The sequence below is a fragment of the Gambusia affinis genome, linkage group LG18, assembly GCF_019740435.1.
Source record: "Gambusia affinis linkage group LG18, SWU_Gaff_1.0, whole genome shotgun sequence".
Lineage (NCBI taxonomy): Eukaryota > Metazoa > Chordata > Actinopteri > Cyprinodontiformes > Poeciliidae > Gambusia > Gambusia affinis.
The window spans coordinates 12,605,981-12,626,907 of NC_057885.1; the positions used below are offsets into that span (position 1 = coordinate 12,605,981).

At 41.7% G+C, this 20,927-nt stretch overlaps 1 protein-coding gene across 1 annotated transcript; it reads right to left on the minus strand.

Moving 5' to 3' along the window:
* Positions 1–19: 19 nt before the first annotated feature.
* dvl2 (dishevelled segment polarity protein 2) lies at positions 20–20,456 on the minus strand. The gene is made up of 15 exons (XM_044097711.1): positions 19,924–20,456; positions 12,890–12,959; positions 11,301–11,455; positions 6,224–6,333; positions 5,890–6,019; positions 5,538–5,628; positions 5,348–5,417; positions 5,114–5,253; positions 4,888–4,964; positions 4,732–4,799; positions 4,519–4,653; positions 3,783–3,914; positions 2,561–2,737; positions 2,188–2,412; positions 20–1,526 (listed from the first exon to the last, which is right to left on the minus strand). The coding sequence occupies exons 1-15, from the start codon at positions 20,082–20,084 to the stop codon at positions 973–975; spliced, it is 2,295 nt and encodes a 764-aa protein (XP_043953646.1). The 5' UTR covers positions 20,085–20,456; the 3' UTR covers positions 20–972.
* Between the last annotated feature and the right edge of the window lie 471 nt (positions 20,457–20,927).

Here is a 20,927-nt window from a genome sequence, read left to right on the forward strand (position 1 = left end):
TAAATCTAAACACACAAGATGGTGAGCTAGTATCAAATTTATTCTGAAAGGCACAAACAAAGATGGTTTTATGAGTTGAAACAGCGCCACACTGTCCATGTCACTCTGTAATGTTGACTCTTCATTTAGCACCTTAATATCTGGATTATACATGATTTACAAAGTCATGCATACAAAACAAACAAAAAAAAAGTTGGTGAATAATGTGAGTCAATAACATAAAAATAAGGACGAGGAGCTGTATCACATTAAAGAAATACACAGAATGTCATGAAAAGGTACCGCCATAAGCACGTGGTGTCACATTCAGAACATCGTGGTACCTTTCAGGTCAGGAGTGATCTGATCATTTCTTGATTCATGTTTGGACCTTTTTCTTTCACATTGCTATGCTTTTCATAGGAGCTGCAGATATTTATGTACAGAGAAGTTCATTGTCAAACAATGTGGAACAACATCTTATGTACCTGGAGTGTTTCACGTCTCAAAAAAGTAAGGCACTCATCAAAAAAAAAAAAAGAAAAAAAAAACAGGACTGGATCCTTCTTCCAGCACATGGTGTACCTAGCGCCCTCTAGTGTTAAACTCTGTTCTGCGTGGCTCCAAGGAGGGCAGATCTGAGATCAGTGTCTCAAACTACAGAGCAGCTCCGCCGGGCTCCCAACGCTGTGCTGAAACTTTGCTTCAAACACAGAAGAACCTGAACAGGCGAGTCTTTCTGAACTGTTAAAGCTGTACTTTTTGTTTTTCATTTAAGCAGAAACTAAACTTACTGGTGCATTTAATCAAACCATATTCAATATCAGCTTGCTTTTTATTAATTTCTTTGTCATTTTAAACCCTGTTTTACCTAATTCATAACCAGAACCCTTCCTCCGATGAGCGGCGTGAGCTCACTGAGCAGAACCGTACACTGACTTCACATGAATAACCAATCAACACAAAGAAAAACAAAATTAAACAAAATGCAATCTACATGACGTCCACAAAGAACTCGCTAGGGTTGCCCATAGCCAGGTGGAACGACTGGCGGGACGCGGTCAGCTCTGGAGGTACAGAGCCCAGGTCACGGGTGGGAGGGGCCCCTGGAGGGCCCCCTGGAGTAGAGCAGGGAGGAGGGGGCAGCGCCTGGTGCATGGGGGCAGCCGACAGCTGCTGCGGGTGCTGGAGAGCGTGGGCGGCCAAGGCCGGGTGTGGGTGCTGGGGCACCATCATCAGCATCATGGGGTTGTAGGGCAGGATGCCTGGCGGGTACGGGGACATGTGGGGTGGCTGCGGCATCCGGTGGTGGTGGGAGCGCTGCGACGAGGCGTGGCTGTGCTCGCTGGGCGCCGACGAGCCGTGGCCGCGCCTCAGGCTGCCGCGGGTGGAGTACTCCGATTCGCTGCCGCTGCCGGAGCGCGACTCGGCGCCGCCGCCGCCATCTCCAGAGGGGGATTTCTCCCCCCCGCCCACAGTGCTGCCGGGGCCCTTGCTGCTGCGCCGCCGCTCGCCCTCGCTCCTCGTTGAGCCGCTGCTTCGGCTCCCTGAGAAAAGGAGGAACAGAAGACAAAACCATCTCACTTTACTGGTTCGTAACGTTGCTTTTTCCAGACCTAAATGTTCTTATTTCAGTCGGTTTGGGTCAAAAGTAGGAAAGTTCTGTTGATCGCTAATTTCCTAAACTATTCAAAACCAATTAAAAATAACGGGAAGCCGTGTATTCCTAATCCAAAAATTAACTAAAAAAAAAAATGCAAGTAACATTCCTTACTTTAAATGTCTTGGAGGTGCCGAAAGTCAAGTCAACTGGGGTTTTGAGTAAATGGTTGGTTGGTTTAAATGATTCTTTCTCAATGTGGGATTATTATTTTATTTTTTTTTTTGCACTGGATAAATGTACTGAAATTAAATTTTAACATTTTATATTAAAAGCATGAGTTTTCATACATTTTTAACCATGCAGAACAGTTGACTGACACAAAATTTGCTTGACTTTGTAAACATGGAGGGTCAGGTTGATCTTTGATGACCTCAGAAAACATTTATTAATATCATTAAAATCATCACATCACAAACTAAACCTTTTGCTGCACAAACATTTGACAAATTCTGTTTAATTTGAAGGAGGAGGAGAGTCAAAAGTCAAAAGAAGAATCCCTAAAACATCTATTTTTGTTTAAATGATAATAAACTATGTTTTGTCACCTTCGCTGTGCTGGCTGCCCGTGCTGCCCGGAGCGAAGCTGTAGCTGCTGAGTTCATGGTACGGAGGTGGCTGGCTGGAGTAGGGATGCGCTGCGTAGGGCTGGTAGGGGAAGGTGTGCATCATGGGCCACGGGGAGGCGCCGGGGAGTGGCAGGGGGGCCAGGGTGTCCTGATCCGAGGCGCCGCTGGAGCCGTCGTTATCGTTCAGCGACAGGTTGGCCATGTCTGGGTAGGAAGTAAAAGGACAGAATAGATTTAACCTACAAACAAATTAACCAAGAGGAGTTTTACTCTTTTGAATAGAACTTTATATAGAACAGAATATACGGTCTGTAATTTCCTTTGGGTTGAGATTCACACGTCAGCGACTCACAGTTCTCACAGTCGCTCAGATCTCCGAACACGTAGTAGCACTGCTCGGAGAAAGTGATCTTGTTGACGGTGTGTCGGATGAAGCCGGCCTTCAGAAGGTTGCTGGCGTACTTCCTGGCTTCCCGGCGGTCCTGGAATCCCTCGATGTGGTGGAAGAGCCACTCCACTACGTCTGAGCCTGAAGGCGAGACGGAGACCGAGAGAGAGAGAGAGAGAGACGATTCTCAGTGACACCCAGGAAATAAACGAAACATTTATCTCCAGTCAGACGGTAACAGAGAGGAGGTTGATGTCAGCCCATTTCATCCGGTCCAAAATCTTCATGCGAATGTCTCGAGAAAACAGAGCATCTTCAATCAGAGGTGTCTTCAAATTCACTGTATTACTTTGTATTATCAGCAGGGGTGCACTTATTGCAGTTTTCTATCAGTCAGCCCTCTCACTGCAGACCAAAAGGGGCTTTTCATACCTCTGCAACAGTAAGCAAGATTTTTAGTTAAAACTTTATTTCACCAGGCAAAACTTTAATGAACAATTTCTTATTTACACCGTTAACCTGAAAGTGCCAAAATGCTTAAAATCCATGGATAAGTTTGCTTAACATTTTTATGTTGGGGAAGGCTTGACATTTTTAACTACCGCCAATCACCCAAGATTAAGGGAATCTGGGGTTAACCAGTCGGTCCACCCTTAATATTCAAACCACTGCAACAAACAAATGGTTCAAATACATCATTAATCACCAAAAATAAGTCAGAAAAACAGCAGATGAAATTACACCACTGCAGACAATAATGAACACCCAGAGTATAAAATAGTGAAACTTCTGTTATTCTAAGGCAACTTCACAATCTCAAAACTTAGTTGAGAGACTCCATAGTAATTTCTTTTAAATGTCTCTAAGCTGCAGGATTTTATGATATAAACAAGTGAGATAAAACAATCGGAAAACAAAATTCAAAAGAAAAAGCACCAAATTTGGGCTAACGTGTAGATTTTGTAATTGCTGTTTGTGAGTCAGCTTGCAGGTGATTCCAATTTGGTACATGTTTCCAGCCAGAACAAGTATTTCCATTTGTAGGATTGGGATTTTTTTTTTCCTCCCTCCCACAGGTCACACGGTTTTAATTCTGGGAACATAATGGCTGCCCTGTAACCCCCTGAGAGCCAAGTTTTTTTGTTTTTTTTTCCTGCAGTAGTTTCTCTTTTTCTTTTCGTCTTACCCAGGAACGCGTTGGGGATGGTGATTTTAAGCCACATGCGATCCCTGACTTCCAGTCCCGACTCCGGTGAAGCCATGGCCTTAGCGACAGAGGCCATGTCAGAGTGCAGCGACAAGTTAAAGTCATCAAAACCTGGAGGGAAACAGAAGCAAATGAAGCTTTACGATTTCGATTTTTAAAGGTTCTGTTGGCTCTAGTGGCCTTTATTGAAAGTAGTTCAACAGGAAACAGGGGAATCAGAGAAGGGGAAGACATGCGGCAAATGTCGCCAGGCCGGGAATCGAACCTGCGGCTACAAGGACTAAAGCCTCAATACGTGGGTTGTGCTTTGCCCCTGCGCCACCAGAGCACCCCAACAATTTCAATTTCAAAATTCAAAAATACTATATATTGGGAAATTAAATAAACCAGTCGGGATCACTTTACTTTTTTACATTTTCAATTGACGCCATCACAAAACATCTTGATGAAAGAAACTGCAGTTTGCAGTCGTAACGAGACATAAATGTATAAAAGTTCAACAGAAGCTAACACAAACCCACACGGATTCAATCAGATCGAAATCAAAAGGAGAAGCAGATCAAAGCAGCTAGCACTTATCACACAGACAGACAGACAGAGGTAAACAGGATTTATGGACTAACATCGTTAAAAGATAAAAGATGAACGAAAACAAAACCAGTAGAACTTGCGTCATTCTGGGTTGTAAGTGGACCGAGATGAAAAGTGCACTCACGTTCAGTCTCAGTCACGGAGGAGGAGGAGGTGATGGTGCTGAGAGAGGAGCTGCCCGGATACGGAGGGTAAGCCCCGGTCATGGCCACAGAGTGGCTGACCCACGCCGCGGGGTCGATGGGTCGGATCGGCTCATCTGGCAGAGGAAGAGGAGGAAGAGCTGACCGACTGCAGCGTTTATCTACCGGAGGACCTGAGGGGCTCGTGTACTCACTGCGAGGCAGCGTGAAGTAGCCCTGAGGCGCCGGGTCCCAACATTTGGCCACCGTCAGTATGATGGGTCTGCCAAAGCCAAAAAACACCAATCAGTTCAGTTCAGTTCAGTTAGAGGCAGAACCGGACGCATCCAGACTGGAAATCGGCGACTCACCCTGGTTTGTGTACGATCTCTCTGAGAACTCGCACCGCGTCGTCGTTACTCATGTTCTCAAAGTTGATGTCATTCACCTTCGATGGGAAAGAAATTTTGTTGAAATACTAAAACAGTGTTGCAGATTCATCTATTCTGCTTCTGTTATTTTTTTATTTATCATTATTCGAGGTTTATAACAGAAAATATTAACAGAATCAGCCGTGCATCATCCATCCCTGCAGACCTGCAGCAGCATGTCTCCGGGTTCGATGCGTCCGTCCGCAGCCACAGCCCCGCCCTTCATGATGGAGCCGATGTAGATGCCGCCATCCCCTCTTTCGTTGCTCTGGCCCACAATGCTAATACCCAGGAAGTTGTACTTCTCTGCATTGTTGAGACATCACAGCGGGCCTTTAAAAACAAGCTAAAGAGTGAAGCTTGTCATTCAACTGAAATATTGCTATCACTGAGTACCGACCCATGTTGAGAGTGACGGTGATGATGTTCAGGGACATCGTGGAATCTGTCACGCTGCTGAAGGACGAGGCCTGACAAAACAAATTGATTCAATTACTATATTTCTGTTAAACTTTTAAAAAGTTCAAACCATGTAAAAAGAAACAAAACACTAAATTTGTGGAAGAGGGTGTCGGAAGTGTTTGTTGTACCCTTTCCAGCCGCGGGGGGCGCTGTTTCCTCCGCCGGCGGTGTCGTTTCAGAAGCCTGGAGGCGGTGCTCTGCTCTGTGGCGCTGCTGAACCTACATGTTTATAGATCAGGAAAAAGGACAGTAGGAAGGTGATGAGATCCTCTCCTCAAATGTGCTGCAACTCAGAGTAGAAAATGGAAAAGCAAGAACACAAACAAACTAAAGCTACTGAGATTTAGCAAACGTTGTGTAAAGTTAGAACTTGATCTTTCTGATGTTCTCCTTTTGTTTCTATTTCAGTGATAAACATGTTGATCCAGACTGTGTAGTGGGATTGTCACAACGCAACAAGTTTCGCCCTTCGCCTTTCACCTGCTCATGGTGTCGTCATCCTCAGAGTCACAGAAGCTGGTGGTGTCCAGCTCGCTGCTCATCACTGTGCTGGAGCTCTCGTACCCTGCCAGGTGGCGCTCCAGGCGGCTCTGACCGTTCATGCGGGGCCCTTGAAGACAAACACAAAACGGGAGAATTTATGCCAGATGAAGTTTCATGTTTTCATGTTTTCCCTTGCCGAGTGGAAAACATTCCAGTCGAACATTCCCTGATTCTATCTGCCAGTGTTTGGAGGGTGGAGGCGGGCCAGATCTGGATAAAGCTCGATTATAATGGATTGTTTTTGTGAGCGCAGAGATGTGCAGTTTCTCACCGTGCTGATCCACGCTCTCTCTGTGGCGGGGTCTCTCCCTCCTGAAGGAAACCACGGACTCGGTTTCAGTCTGATCGTCCAAAGTCTCCACGCTGCCTGTAGCGTTGGGACTGCAGATAACAAAACAGACATTCGATAGTTGAACCGTTTTTCTGCCATCGTTCTAAAGTTTGCGGCTGCTCCTGTGCTTCTTTGAGGATATTTTCAAAGTTCAATAAACCATTTCGGGTCACAAATGATGACCTGAAAGAGAGATTAAGCTTGTTTTTTTTAAAAACACAGCATGCCTGACGGTCAGCTTTTAGTTACAGGCAATGATCCAGTTACCTGTCACTTCAATGAAGTTTTTCACCTCTGATACCAACACCTGATATGATCTTATCATATTACAACAAATCCAGAAACTAAAGCAGTCATCTCCTCTGGCTTGAATCTCCCGAGAGGATCGGATAGCCGCAGATCCATCGGCAGCTCAAGTATAAGCGCTGTTTTGGTATTATAATGGAGACGAAACCCGATTCCAGGCACAAAGGCAAATGTTGTGCTAAATGTTAAACCCATGCAGGTAATTCCATCATTGTGTGAAGAAGGATCCATTATCTTCCACTTCACTCTTTGGGGCCTTCCCCCGGTATGATTTCAGGTGTGTCCTACCCAGTGACGTGCGGTGAGGTTCATAGCTGGTGAGGCACTGACGTCATCAGAATCAGATTTGCAAATAGATGCATAGATTGACAGCAGTTTACAGGTTATGTTTCACTTCTGCATCCTTACACATACAAACTGTAGCTCACAAAACACACATATTATCTCCTGCTTCGATTGAAAGTCCACTTGAGAAAACTTTTTTAGTGTTGTATTGTAGTCATCCATGTCGAAAGTCGGGATAAGCGAGAGGAAAAAAATCACTATCTCTATTATAATCTATCGCTGCACTTGACTTGCTTCCCGAATCGTTTAGCCTAGCTCGCTGTCACTTACTCGGCAGTTGAGGAGTGAACAAGATTAACGCCTGGGATCTTGAGCGCCTGCCATGAGGCAAGAGAACTGCCTGCCTCACCTCGAACCTGTTCTCTGCCGTTTATAATCGCTCATTACACGAAACACGTTACACAAACACAGTTGGTGACAAAAAGCACTGTACATTATATACATAAGCTAAATTATTGGAAATAAGTTCACATATTAAATTTGTTTAAACCATTTTATTGCTATCACTAGCAGCCAGCGCAGAGCCAGGGGTTGCGCAATCCAAGGTGAGGCAGAGCTCGCTGCTGCCTCACGGCATCGCTTCCAAGCATTTGAATGGGAAAATAAGAAAATTCAGCGATTTTGAACAAATGGTTCAAGCTACATGAAAAATAAATATTTTTTAGTACAAACCACCGGATGAATATAACAATTTAAATTACTTTATGATTATATATTTTCTTTCTTTCCATGATGGCTGGTGAGGCACTGCCTCACCTGCCTCCCCTGACCGCACGTCACTGGTCCTACCGGCAGTGATCCGTCTTTAAGAAACGCTCATTAACTGAACATAACCAAAAACACTCAAGTTGTTGCTGCAAATTAGATATGTTACACTCTTGTTCCAATCCATTTACTCCAGAGGGAAGAACTGATCTGAGAATGATGTCATGCCCAACTTACCGGTTTTCCAGTTACAAGCTGGGAAACCAGTTGCATATGCGCTCGGTGATCAGGCTGTCTAACACCTTTGGTCACAATGCAGCCCCATTCAATGACATGGTTAAATTCTCCATGTGCTCTCCAGCTTCCTGCCTGTATTTACATTTTGCTCCCCCACCCTGGACCACCTGAAAAGATTACAAGCTGAATCTGTTATCTGATTCCAACCAACAGAAACAAACTAGGTGTGAAAAAGCTTCTTAAACGTCTTCGGACTTTTCCACTTTAACGGATTCTTCAGATTTGGGATTGAGGGAAATTCTTTCCAACATAGAAATATTCACTCAGTCACTGATCTGCAGATTACCCCTTTATAATATACTCTGGAAAGCAATAAATGTCTAGACTTGAAAATTGTTTAGATTTTAAATACTGCACTAGTACATATTTTCCTAATAATAAGACGTTTCCTCCGATTTAGAGGAAGATCCTATAAATCATGCTTTTTTGGGGGGGTTTTCTTCCTCCTAAAAATTTTCTATGAAGGAATAAATCGAGAACAACTCAAACTAATAGTTGTCCTGTAAACAAGAATATGTAGGAAAATAAGAGGATAGTTGGAAAACAGCACCTTGCGTCTGCGTGTTAGCAATGAAAGACGTTTTTCAACTTACACTTAAGATTGTTTCAACATCACAGCGAAATAATGAGTTTTATAAATAAATGCATTATATGACGACAAATCCCTAACTAAAAAGCCAACAGTTGTGAGATTTCTCACATTGCAATAATCTTTTTTGAATGCAACTCTTCTGAATTGAACCGATGGTCATTAATGTTCTCCTAAAGCCTCCAAAACTTTTCCTTCAGAGGCACGTTTGGAGTGGTGTTCAGTAGTGACTTTCTGAAGTCTAAATCCGTTTTAATCGTAATCTTTAGCTCCAAAACCAATCATATGACTGGCTGAACGTGGCAGTTGTGTGAGTAAACCTGCTTAAGTTTACCTCAGTTGGCTTTTAGACACCTTAAAGCTCGCTGCTACCAGGACTACTGGTGTGCAGTGAAGCAAACGCAGAAAACGTGACTCGTGTTGAATCATTTTCTTTGGTTGTAGTTTAATATTTATAATGTCCGCTGTTCAGAAATGTGCAAACAAAACCAAACCCATTTGTCTTTTGTTCAGTCCTACTGAACAAAACACCGGTCTCATTTATTGACACTGGCCTGATAAATATGCCTTTAAATAAATTATTTTAATTGCAGAATCTTACAGTGAAAAGATCCAGAACATATGAGTTAATTTAATATGAGTTAATTTATTTAGCAGGAGTAAAAAATTATATGAAATACTTAAGAAAACCCCTGCAATTAATGGCCGACCTGCTCTGAAACCTAGCAGAGCTAATAGCAGAGCTACTTTTTCATTTAGCGCTTTAGCATTTTTGCTAACTTTGAAAAACATTTACCACACTTAGATTTGGCTAAATAAATTTTTCTGAATAAACTGAAAAACACAAATTTGAAATTGAAATTCATTCAACTGAAAGTTTACAAAACAGTCAATGCCTGTGTTGAAATTTTGTTTATGGAGTGTTACAAATACTTTACGCGTTCATATTCACGCTCTTATTTTGAAGGGATTGAAAACTATTCACATTGTGCATAGTTTTCAAACAGAAAGTTGTTGTTTTTTTGCATGCTCCTAAAATAACTGGCTTATGGTTGTCATGGAGACTTGTTTATCCAAATATGCCCCTCTTGGCCAGAGCACTACAACAGTGAGTTTTGTAGAATTTAACCTATAACTGTGAATAGTTACAGCATTTTTAATATGAACTTTTTAAATAATTGCTCCGACTCCTTAAAATTAACACACATTTGCTTTTCCTGAATAATAAGTTCTCTTATCTTTTAAGAGTGCATGAGCATACATTAAATTAAAAAAATGTCTCAGGCACATTTCATTTAAATGGGGGTAAAAAAATATCTGTCTTTTTGAAAAGAAATATAAATAAATAAATTAACTGCGAGCGTCCTTAGCAGTGTTGGCATAGTTACTTTGAAAAAGTAACTTTAATCGGACTACTGATTACTCCTTGAAAAAGTAACTTAGTTATATTACTGACTACTTGATTCATTAAAAGTAACGTTTTAGTTACTTTCAGCAGCTGCTAACAACAACAACGCTCCGCCTCCTGTGAAAATCACATTGAGCTTTGCCAAAACTTAATTGTAAGTTATTTTATAATGGTAACATCAACAATGTGTCTCCACTGATAAGGTTGAACTGAAGAGGAGATTGTACAAAAAAATAAAAAACGTGAGTAATTTGTGTGGTCCAAGTGTTGTCTGGAAAACTCTAAGAAGGATTTTAAAGCCCCCGCCCTCTAAATCCCCCCAGCCTCCAGGTTCTGCGTTACGGCCCTGCGTTTGGTCTCAAAGCTCAGCTCCCAGATCTCCTCCTGCAGCTCCACAACTCAGATGGCTTCACAGATTTGTGACACTTATCGTAATATTAATAATTATAATGGCGTTAAGTTTCCATTATAATTATTGCCAACTACGGACACATTTATTCGTGGCTGTTTTCACGTTTATTGCGCTGTTCATATTGGTCTCGATGTTTGCAGTTTTCTGGGCATGAAAAACTCGACGTCATTCAGAGGTAATACATTATCTTGACATTAACAAAGACACAGCGGGACGGATCATCGGGGAAATGATGGACAGGGAGAGACTGACTGAAACTACCTTAATGACGGACAAATTCTTGGATTTATTATGAGTCTCTGCTTATTTCCAAGCCCAAATGAGCAACTTCACGTTCAAAAACGAGCCCAAAAAGGCGCAACCCGCCGCTCATTAAATTTGCAAGCGACTTAAAAAAATAAAGCCCAAAGCCGCTTATAATAATCGGACTTGGCGACAGAAACTGAAAATAGTTCCAGTTTTTCCACCAACAAAATCTTCCTCCATTGTTTACATTTTTGTCGCATAGAGACGTCGGTCACTCGACAAGACGAGTAGAGGAAATACGATAAATAACAAAAGAAGATAGTAACGCACAGTGATTTTCATAAGTAACTGTAGTCTGACTACTCGATTTGAAATAGCAACGCGTTAGATTACTCGTTACTGAAAAAAGTGGTCCGACGTCAGTAACGCGTTACAAATTAACGCGTTACTGACAACACTGGTCCTTAGTATGGATAACAAGGGTGGCTTCAGGTAAGATCAGTTACAAAACCTCTGCAGTATTCTGACAGGAACCTGATACAGAGAGCGTGAGCTGCTCAAGAGTTTCTCTGTCAAAGAAAGAAAGAAAAAAAAAAAAGTTTACCCCGAACTTTAAGTACAAGGTCTGGAAAATCTTCATGTCCAGCCTCCAGGTCATGTCCTACAGGTTTTACTGTAGAGTAAATGAGAACAACTGTGCTTTGCTTACTGGAAGGACGGTGGTCTGGAGTCCCCAATGCCCCCTGTCCTCTCTGCGGGTGGGGGTGGGAGGGGCGGTGGAGGTGGTGAAGGCTGGGTGGTTGTTTCCACAGGGGGCACCACCGCAACTGGAGGCTCTGCAACGGGAGTCTCCGAAGACACCAACTAAGAAAAGAGAGATACACAGAACAAGTTAGAGACGAGTTAGAGACAGGACATACAGAGTGACAAAAAGAGAAAATAAACCTATATGTTGAAGCTGAAAGTGAGAGGAGTGGTTGAGAAATTCAGAAGACTGAAAGGAGGAAGAGGAGGAGAGAGGAGGTGGAAGGAGGGGAAACGTCTACCATGTCAATTACTTTGACATAGAAACACTCGACTCTTTTCAGACAAACGTCTCAAGGGCAAACTGAAACGCTATCCCACACTTAACCTGTCTCCCTTCATTATCCAGCAAAACTGGCCACACACACAAACAGCAACAATTAGGATGAAAGCCGCACAGCCTCAGATTACAAGGCGCATAAAACAGACAGACAGGAAGGGAATGAGACTGAAAAATGGAGGGATAAAAAGTTTCAATCCGGCGGTCTCATCACTTTGACGCTGCACAGGCGCTCAGCATGCTCAGACACACATTACCGTGTATTAGTGTCACGAATTTTAAAACATTGACAGTAAAGCGGTTCCTGAAAAATGAGCTCCGTCTGTAGAAACGATCCCAAATGATCAGCAACATGTGGACAGACGTCCCTGCATGGAAAGATTTCAGGGATTACTGCTCCAGTCTGCAGATCACATATCAGCTCCTCTGCTCTCCAACCTTTGTTCTCCTTTTCCTTTAATGTTTTTTTTTTCCTTTTCAATCTTATGCACTTAACAGATGCTCCGGCCCCAGACCTGCGTTTCTAGGCCAAGTCTCAATGTTCTGTCTTTGTTTGGATCCAGCTGCAGGGTGGGGTGAAACAGCTGGGACTTCCACCAGAGAAAAGGAAAGTATTACAACAGTTCTTTTGGCAAATCACTTTACTGTAAGAGTTCACAGGCCGTGTGACATGGAGCTAGAGCATCATTGGACAAAGACAGAAACAAGTTGCCATCTTTATGTCCAGCAGGTAGGAAGAAGCTGTGCTCAGCCAATGGAGGGCGTTTCACTGGAGTTAATTAGTGATGAAACGTCAAAAATATGTGGACTTTAAACTAGATTCAAAGGGTCTGCAGAATAACTTCAATACCAACAGTTCAGACGCAAGAATCTTCCACGAAATCACAGGCAAAAACTCACTTATTGCAATATTCAGATTCCTTTCTCACTCCCCTGGACTAGAAGAAACAATTCTGCTCTGACTCTGTATATTGTTTGACATTTATGCTGATTTCCATCCATCCATTGTTTAAGTAGAGATCCTAAAACCCTCTTTTCTCTTCTCAAGGAACTTCTTTATAAGCCACCTGAGAAATGTAACTTCTATACATTCAGTGTACTTTTAATACAAAAGCCTTCATCCAAAATTCAGAAATATTTGAATAAAAGCCAACAGGTGTAGGTACGAAGAAAATTATCAAAAAAAAAAATGGAACAAGTTCATATCTTCTTACCCAGGACACCACTCTGCCGTTAAAACAAGGCAACTTGGCGCCATCGTCGGAAATCTCTTCCTTCACCACCCTGGAGAAAGACAAAAAGGAGAGGAGAGGTTCAGGAAGCATAAACTGCTCTGTTTCCACAACATTGGTGATGGATGAATGTGGCCTCACAGTAGCACAGCTGAGCAGAGGAACATGTTGCTCAGAAGGAGGACAGTGAAAATGGAGGGAGACAAAGAGCCGACACGTCCAAATAAATGTATTTGTCTCAAACCAGGAACACGCAAAGTGAAAACATGACGAAGTGCTTCTTCTTGCAACGTCGTCACGTCTTTCCTTTGAGGCAGCGAACATCCATCCATCCATCCATATTAACAGCAAGCACAGTCTTGATGCACGTTTGCTAAAGTATTACCAAATATTACACTCACGCACTCTTTGCAATTGCAACACTGCAAATACTGACTAGTTTGATACATTGTGAAGCTCAATCTGAAACATAAAATGTTTTATATATATATATATATATATATATTTATTTATTCAAGCTGTGCAAATAAACAATAAAGCAGGGGAACTGGTGGAAAAATATCAATTTTCCCTTATCAGAAATGGCCACAAACAAAACTACACTGGGTTGTACGATTTGTTCTAAGAATTTAGATCTTAGAGGAAACAAGGCAATAAAATAAAAATGTAATATTTTAGGGAAACAAAGCTATAAGATTTTGATTTTTATTTTTTTGCCTTAATTTGATGTCGTATACAATTTTCTCTTTCCGGACCCAGCAAAACAGTTGAAACACTGGGTTCATTCAAATCCGAGTTGCTTTTGATTAATAATACATTGATCAATATTTTTGATCTGCCTTATTTCTGTGCTATGCAAAGACAACAATGAGACTTATCTGGATAAATAAATGTAAAACAAAATCAAAAACATTCGCCGTCAGGAATTCCTGAAATCAGCTAAAATGTGTTAAAACCTGTAGAAAGTTTCTCCACTTTCTTATTATTATTCTTTTGGAACAACAAATGAATTGGTCATTTTATTGGTTTTGCAGAGGCGTCAGACGGGCAGCGGCAAGACTGGACGCGATCATAGCCGCTCTGAACAATGCGTGTTATCCTAATGGAGGCGGCGGCTTTCACAAGCATCCCAGAAACAGTCTGGTGCTGCGCTAAAAATATGCTTCTGGTCTATTTCTGATGGGAGATGTGTCGAACTGCACACAGCAGGCGAGGCAGACAGGCAGTCGGACAGCGGCAGCGCTGAACGTATCGAAAGAAAAAGATGTCAAGCAAACTTACTTCATGCAGCCACTAAAATATCCCACAGGTGTCCTTTGATTTTTGTTAGAAAAATGAATAAATAAATTATTTTGTCACTTTCTGTGTACGCTACACTTTATGTTACTCAACTTCCAGGTGGTTGAACGGACTTCATGCAGAGTTGCATCACGTTTTTCTGATCCGTATCTTTGTCTTAAAAAATGTCTCCCCAAACAAATGAACCGGGCTCTATTGTTTTTGACTGAAAGAGAGCTTCTGCTCATTTCATTCAGGTGGATTTTCAAATCACAATCAGAGAAATTACCAAATAACATTTCTTTGTTTTGCTCGTCTTTCTTTGGAAGATTTTGTGGCCTGATCAATTTGAAATCATAAGCTTACCAAATAAAAAGACAGACACTTTTTTGTTCTCCCACACTGTCTGAAGTTAAATCAGGAGCTTTTCTTGCTTTAAGTCAGTTAAAATTACTACGGTCATTTCTATTTGCTAACTGGGATAAATAATTTAGGGAAATTCCGACATAAAACAAGAAAGTTTTGGTCTGATTTAACTTCAGACTGTGAGAAAAAAGAAGGACAATGTGTCTTTATTTGGTGTATGTAAACTTTTGGCTTCACGTCTGTATGCATAAGATCTATCTAACTAAAATAAGCTGCTTGCAAATATCAAAAGGCTCAAACGAAGAACCCGCCGTGCGTCCTCCTCTGTCCCATCAGAGACAAAAACATCACTTGTGAACTTTCCTGCGACACAACGTTATTATTCAAACATTTTTCTCAAACACGATTACAAAGAGAGCCTCTCAGCCGATATGCAGCCCATTTAGTTGTTTGAGGATCAATCGGCCTCCACTGGGCTTTTGTAAGCAGCTGTTGATTGCCGGTTTAGAGAGTGTCAGCATAAAGCCAGCTTGTTGTGGGAACCGGTGGGAATCTGCAGCAGGAAGCTGGAAGACAGTAAGCAGCCACTGGGTGCGGATCCACAAATGTTTCCTTCATTTATTTAACATTCATGTCTAAACCGTCAGCAGCAGCCGTTACGCAACAGTTTTTCCTTCCTTACTACTTAGCCTAATCAAACAAGTGGAAACAGCTTCAGACAATAAAACAGACATAAACATGCATGTCCCAGAAACATATTATTTCAGTGTTTAAAAGTATGAATGTCCTAAAATCCACTCCGCTGCCATTCTTCCAGTCCCCTGCAGCCATTACATTCCTCACACTCAACATGCATCAGCTTTCTAATAATTAATCTTCCTGAAACGGCTCCCTGATGCTCTCCCTGAGCACAGAGGAAGATCCAGAGACTCCAACTGAGCTCCACTCTCCCCCCTATAGACAACGACCCAGACAACGCAGCAAATGGCTGGGATCCCTCCCCTGGTGTTCCAGCGCCGGTTCTGGATCCCCCTCCTCCCCTCCGCCACACACGAGGCTCTGGCCGACAGCTGGCCTCGTACCAGGGCAAATGAAAACACACACTCCTCTCCCGGGTCGAAGAGAGAGGAGGGGGAGGGGGGAAAAAATCCCTGCTTCGACTGGACAGCTGACTCGGAGCTGTGTTTGAATTTTTTTCGTCTGAGCTCAGTTGGAGACGTTCGGATGAGTGAATCAGACCTGGCAGCCGGGTTTGAAGTAGGAGGCGGTTGCTACGGCTGATTCTGAGTTTCCGTACTCCGCTGAGTGGGTCGCCTGCTATGTGTGCAAACAATCGTCCGGAGTCAAAAACGGTCATGTAATGTCGAGTAACACAGAGGAAATCTGTCAGTATTTAAGCTGGCTGATCGTATCATGATAGAAGCGTTTCACATCCGTCGATATTGATAATTGTTGATTGTTTTTCAGTTGTAAATATCAGAAATATGGGGTAATTTCTTCTGTTTTATCCAGTTTTTATTTCACACCTTTCTTTTTATTTTTAAGCAGTCATTAGGGTGTTGTTGTGCAAGTTACTCAACACACTGTTGCTAGGTAACCGTAGAGTGGGTGAGTTAGTTGATGCCACCAGCCTTTCTTAGTTGGACCGTGAGAGGTTCAGTCTCTAAAGCGTTTACTCTGCGTACATTCCCCAGAATGCAGTGCAGTTCTGGAATGTAGTTCAGCGAATATTCTATATAGTGAATACTTCATCAGATGTACTATCTAGTTTTATCACGACAGTTATTGTTGCCGAGTTATTCTCGGGTCCTACCTTCCATTGGAAGCAAAAATTCTCTTTTAAATGAACACATTAACACAAAGTCTTTCACAAATACCAATTTTAAGTTCAGTCCTCAACGTCCGTCCATCATCTTCCACAATTCAGGGTCGGGTTGGGTCAGGCTTAGGCTCAGACTTTCCCCTCCCCCGCCACTTGGGGCCAGATCCTCCAGGGAAATCTCATGTTGGAGCCCAGACAACCTGCGGAGGAAACTCGTTTTGGCCGCTGTTATATCTGCAGTCTCATTCTTTCGGTCACCTCCCATAGATGCGTGAATACCGTTAGATCGACTGGAAAAGCAAAAGATTTTGCCTTTGAGCTCAACTCTTTCTTCACCATGACAGACCGGTACAGCTCCCGCATCACAGCAGATGGCGCAAACCACGGCGCCTATCGATCGTTCTCATTCATGAACAAGACCCTGAGTTACTTCAACTCCTCCAGAGCACCAAATAAAGAGCTATACAAGAGACACTGGCACAGCAGACGGAGTTTGTACTTTAAAGAGGAAAGAGGAGAGAGTGCTAAGTGTGTAGCAGAAGTGTCCGTTGTTTTAGGCCCTCGTGTAAACATTCACTTTATTCAACATCACTATAAATGCTTGAAGAGTTTACCACCATTATAAAAACAAGATTTGCAGGAATCGATTATGCAAAAGGAAATATCCGCAATCAGAAATCAATCTCAGTGGGAGAAATCACAAATGGAGCTTTGAACAGAGATGAGAATCGAGCAGAATAGCATAGGAAAGCAATGGCCTGGTTTGTATTCTTCATGAACGATAGAAATAAATCATAAAAGTACTCAAATCTCATGTATAATTCCATTGTTTATTTCCTGACTATTTTACAGCCAATTTATTGACTGCGGCTCCGCATCCATGACAGCTTATTTATGGATTTAGGACTGTGATCAAACCAAAATACCTCTTAAAAATTGTGATTTGAAAGGGTCACAAGGACAGTGAGTGAAATGGTCTTTTAGTTTTTAACAGAGTAGATTGCAACTTTTCTGTCAGTAATTCCAAAAACACAACAATAAAAAGGAGTCGGACAAAAACCTAAGCTGTGATGTGGCAAATCAAAGATAAATGGCATAATAAATTAAATACCCATCCAGACTTGTAAAATGTTGAAGTCAAATTGTATTCGTTTCCAAATTTTTCAAGGATGCGTCAGAACCTTGTGTAAATATTTTCAGAGGTAGAAAAGACTAGATCAAGATTATGATATTCAGTTTAATACAGTATACCAGGCAGACCATATGGGTAGATTATATATAAGTAACATTCAAAGTGATTTAAAGTGCTCTGAAAGCCTTTTTACTTGATAAAGCCAATATTTACAAGAGCTGCAGAACATATCCAAGAAAAATATAAACGTGCACAATAATAATATCGTAATGATAGTCTACTATATGTCAGTTTCTGTGTCTTTATTACCTGCATCTGATTAAAATAGCGGCCCCAACTGGATGAACTCTTACAACCCTCAATGTTCACATTTTATATAGATGATAGCACAAACCTTTGACAACAAATCATTTAATGAAAAGGACTGAGAAGAAGACGTTTAAAATAAAACTAAGATGTTTACAGTTGTTTCAAGTAATAATTTATACATTAAACCTTTAAAAACAAAACAAAACAAAAAGGTTTTTTGGCTGGCCAGCCATTCAGAATAAAAATCAATGTATTGACTTGCAGCAGTCCAAAAAGGTCAACTTAATTATATTGGAAAGCTGCAGCAACAGATAATCTGCTGTGGGACAAACAGAAATCCAGTGTTTTTCTGAGAAAACATGGAAGTTCATTCATAAACTAAATATTCTGCGTCTTCAACTCGAGTGTTTCTAACCAAGGGCTCAGCATAGACTTAACAAAAGGGAGAAAAAACCAAAACAAGAGAGGCAATTTATAATACTCTGGGTATATTTACGTTGTCAACAGGGACTCTTACAAATGCAGCAGTAAATAAACCTCTGATGTGGTTGATGAAATGCCTCAGTCTGTTGCATAATCACAGAATCCTGTGATGGGTCAAAAATCACAGCCACAAACACACCGATGGTTGCATAGATAACGGCAGTGACCATGATTCAAAAACTCGGAGTGATTGAAAAATTGGGATGACAAAACAAAGAGCAAGATGGTGGAATATTACATCCTGTTGAAGTACAGGACACCCACAGTAATCAAAGCTACAACCAAGAAATTATAAATTAATCAGATTTACTTTAATACCTCCTCCTGGAGTGTTTCTCAAACTTTACTGGATTTCATAAAGATTTTAAAACAGAGCAACACAAAACAGCGGATCATTGTGAAGTAGAATCAAAGAGACGCATGGTCTTCTAAAATTGTTGAGGATTGAAAATCTGAAAAGTTTGTAAACAGCCACATTCCACAGTAGTTTGTTGTACTTTCCAAAAGTTTGGCGGGTTTATGTTGACCAAGCTTGTGAATCTAATGGTGTGTTTCAAAGTGTTGCACTGGTGCAGAGTTATCAAATAAATGTGTAATTCAATACATTTATGTAAAAAATAAAAATAAAAAAATAAAAAAATAAAAAGGTTTCAAGTCCATTCAAAATGATCAGATTATTGGATCGTATCGGACAATAATAAATCACAGATGTCTGTAGCGGTATCAAAAGTGAAAAATGTAGATTGGTATTTTTAGCACATATAATATATTACAAAATGTCATTAATTTTGTGGTTATCAAGCAAGAATTTTTTTATTTTTTTTTTATTAAAAGACGTATGAATAATCTCCTGTGTGGGGAGTGCCAAGTCAACCTAGTCTTAAAGTAAAGCAATCTTACACAATCACAAGCTTGAATTCGGGTTTGCCTCTGCAGCCCTGGTGCCATCCAACAAGGGGGGGGGGAAAAACCATCCAAAACTACAATGCATTTAACTGAAACCCTGAGGGTCTCACCGGGTGAATAAACCACAAACTCACATTCCTCTGCAGGAAAATGCACAGCAGCCACACAGGGGGAGAGAGAGAGAGAGAAAAAAAGAGAGAGAGAGAAAAGAGGATTAATTGATAGAGGAGACAGCTATTTCTCAGAGAGGGTCAGGAGAAAACCAGGGAATGAAAGGATGGCTGGCAGGCCAAAGTGTTGAAGAGGTAGGGAGGAGGAGGGGGGAACCCTGGCTTCAGTCCTGAAGGAAAGAAAAGGCAAGGATTTCACCAGATGATGGGCTCAGGGAGGAAGGAAAGGAGGGAGGGATGAGGATTAGGGTAAAGAAAAGCAGCAGGAACAGGGAATGTTTCCCATTGTAATGATGATGTTTAGTGAGAAATGTCCCAACCTGAAGAAGGAAAGGATGCATTTCCAACACTCTTGGCATCTTTTAAGAATATTTTTATTTATTCTCCCTGCAGCTACTGTTGGAAATACCCCTCCGATCTCTAATTTGGTTCAAGTTTAAATTCCTGCTCCTGCTCTCAGACACTTCTCGTGTATTAAAACTACCTTTCATGGTTTGCCTGCTTGTGCATTGCACGGAAAGCATTAGAGAGGAAAATCAGAGCAGCTCACCCAAAGTCTTGGTCCATAGATTTGAAAAAGAATTTGTAGTTTGGCTTGTTGAGGACCTGTTTAAAATCCAGCAGGGTGATATTTTCTGCAGCTATGGGGATCTTCACCAAGTACGGGGTCTCCTCTTCGTCGATGTGATAGATGATTTTGGTCTCCGCCATCTCTGCGCTGGTTAAAAAGCTGGACCTTTTCCCGAAGAGATAGGCTACGAGGGAGCCGAGGTAGCGTTAACTTTGTTGGGGACTCAGCTAGGTAGCTAACGAGATGCAGCGCTGACGGGACGGGGCCGCTGAGATTTTTCAGCCCGAGCCCACGGACACAAAGCGTTGAAAAGTCCTCGCTCTAAACCTCCGTGGACGACTTCACGCTCGCGCCGACGCTCCTTCCCTCCGTTACCGAGGGGCAGAAAACGGCAAACACGCTACATCCACACGGCTAAAACTTCCAGCAACTTTTCCCCCAACAAAAACATAAAGAGGAGGGGGTTGGGGGTGTCTAAAAACTTTTTCACCGCTCGTTGCGAGCCAACGCGGCGTGTGACGTAAAGACGTTACCCCCCCCAGTTGTTTTTTTTTTTTTTTTTTTACACGCTGTCCCAGCCATGCTCCCAGGTAGGGAGTTCAAGGAGTGCCAGTATACATATTTTAAAAATGAAGATAAAAAATAAAAAAGATGCCGTAACTAGGTGAAGAAATCCTCAGGGATAATGGAAGGCTAATAATACGTTCAGGGGTGTCCAGACATTTTGTCCATTTTTCATTAATTAAAAAAACCCAAAATTCAATTTAATGTGTTTTATTTTATTTTTACCTGCTAGCATTGAACTAAACAGACAATATAAAAAATAAAAAATAAATAAAAAAAAACAATGTTTGAATTTTACAGAAAAGAATTACAACTTTAAGTTTGAGCACACAAACAAGGAATTTGACTGCAATTCTGCTTTGCTCCAAATGAAGACATTTGGAACATTTTTAAAAGCAGAACAAATATAGACATTGGTA

Bases quoted from the DNA above. Each gene is read 5' to 3' on its own strand.
- dvl2 (XM_044097711.1), bottom strand. From the start codon at position 20,084: ATGGCGGAGACCAAAATCATCTATCACATCGACGAAGAGGAGACCCCG. The intron at 4,965-5,113 runs GTCTGCAGGGAT...TTCCCATCGAAG, and splicing joins CCGGAGACATGCTGCTGCAG to GTGAATGACATCAACTTTGA. The intron at 4,654-4,731 runs GTGAGTACACGA...TTCCTCTGCCAG, and splicing joins CTACTTCACGCTGCCTCGCA to ATGAGCCGATCCGACCCATC.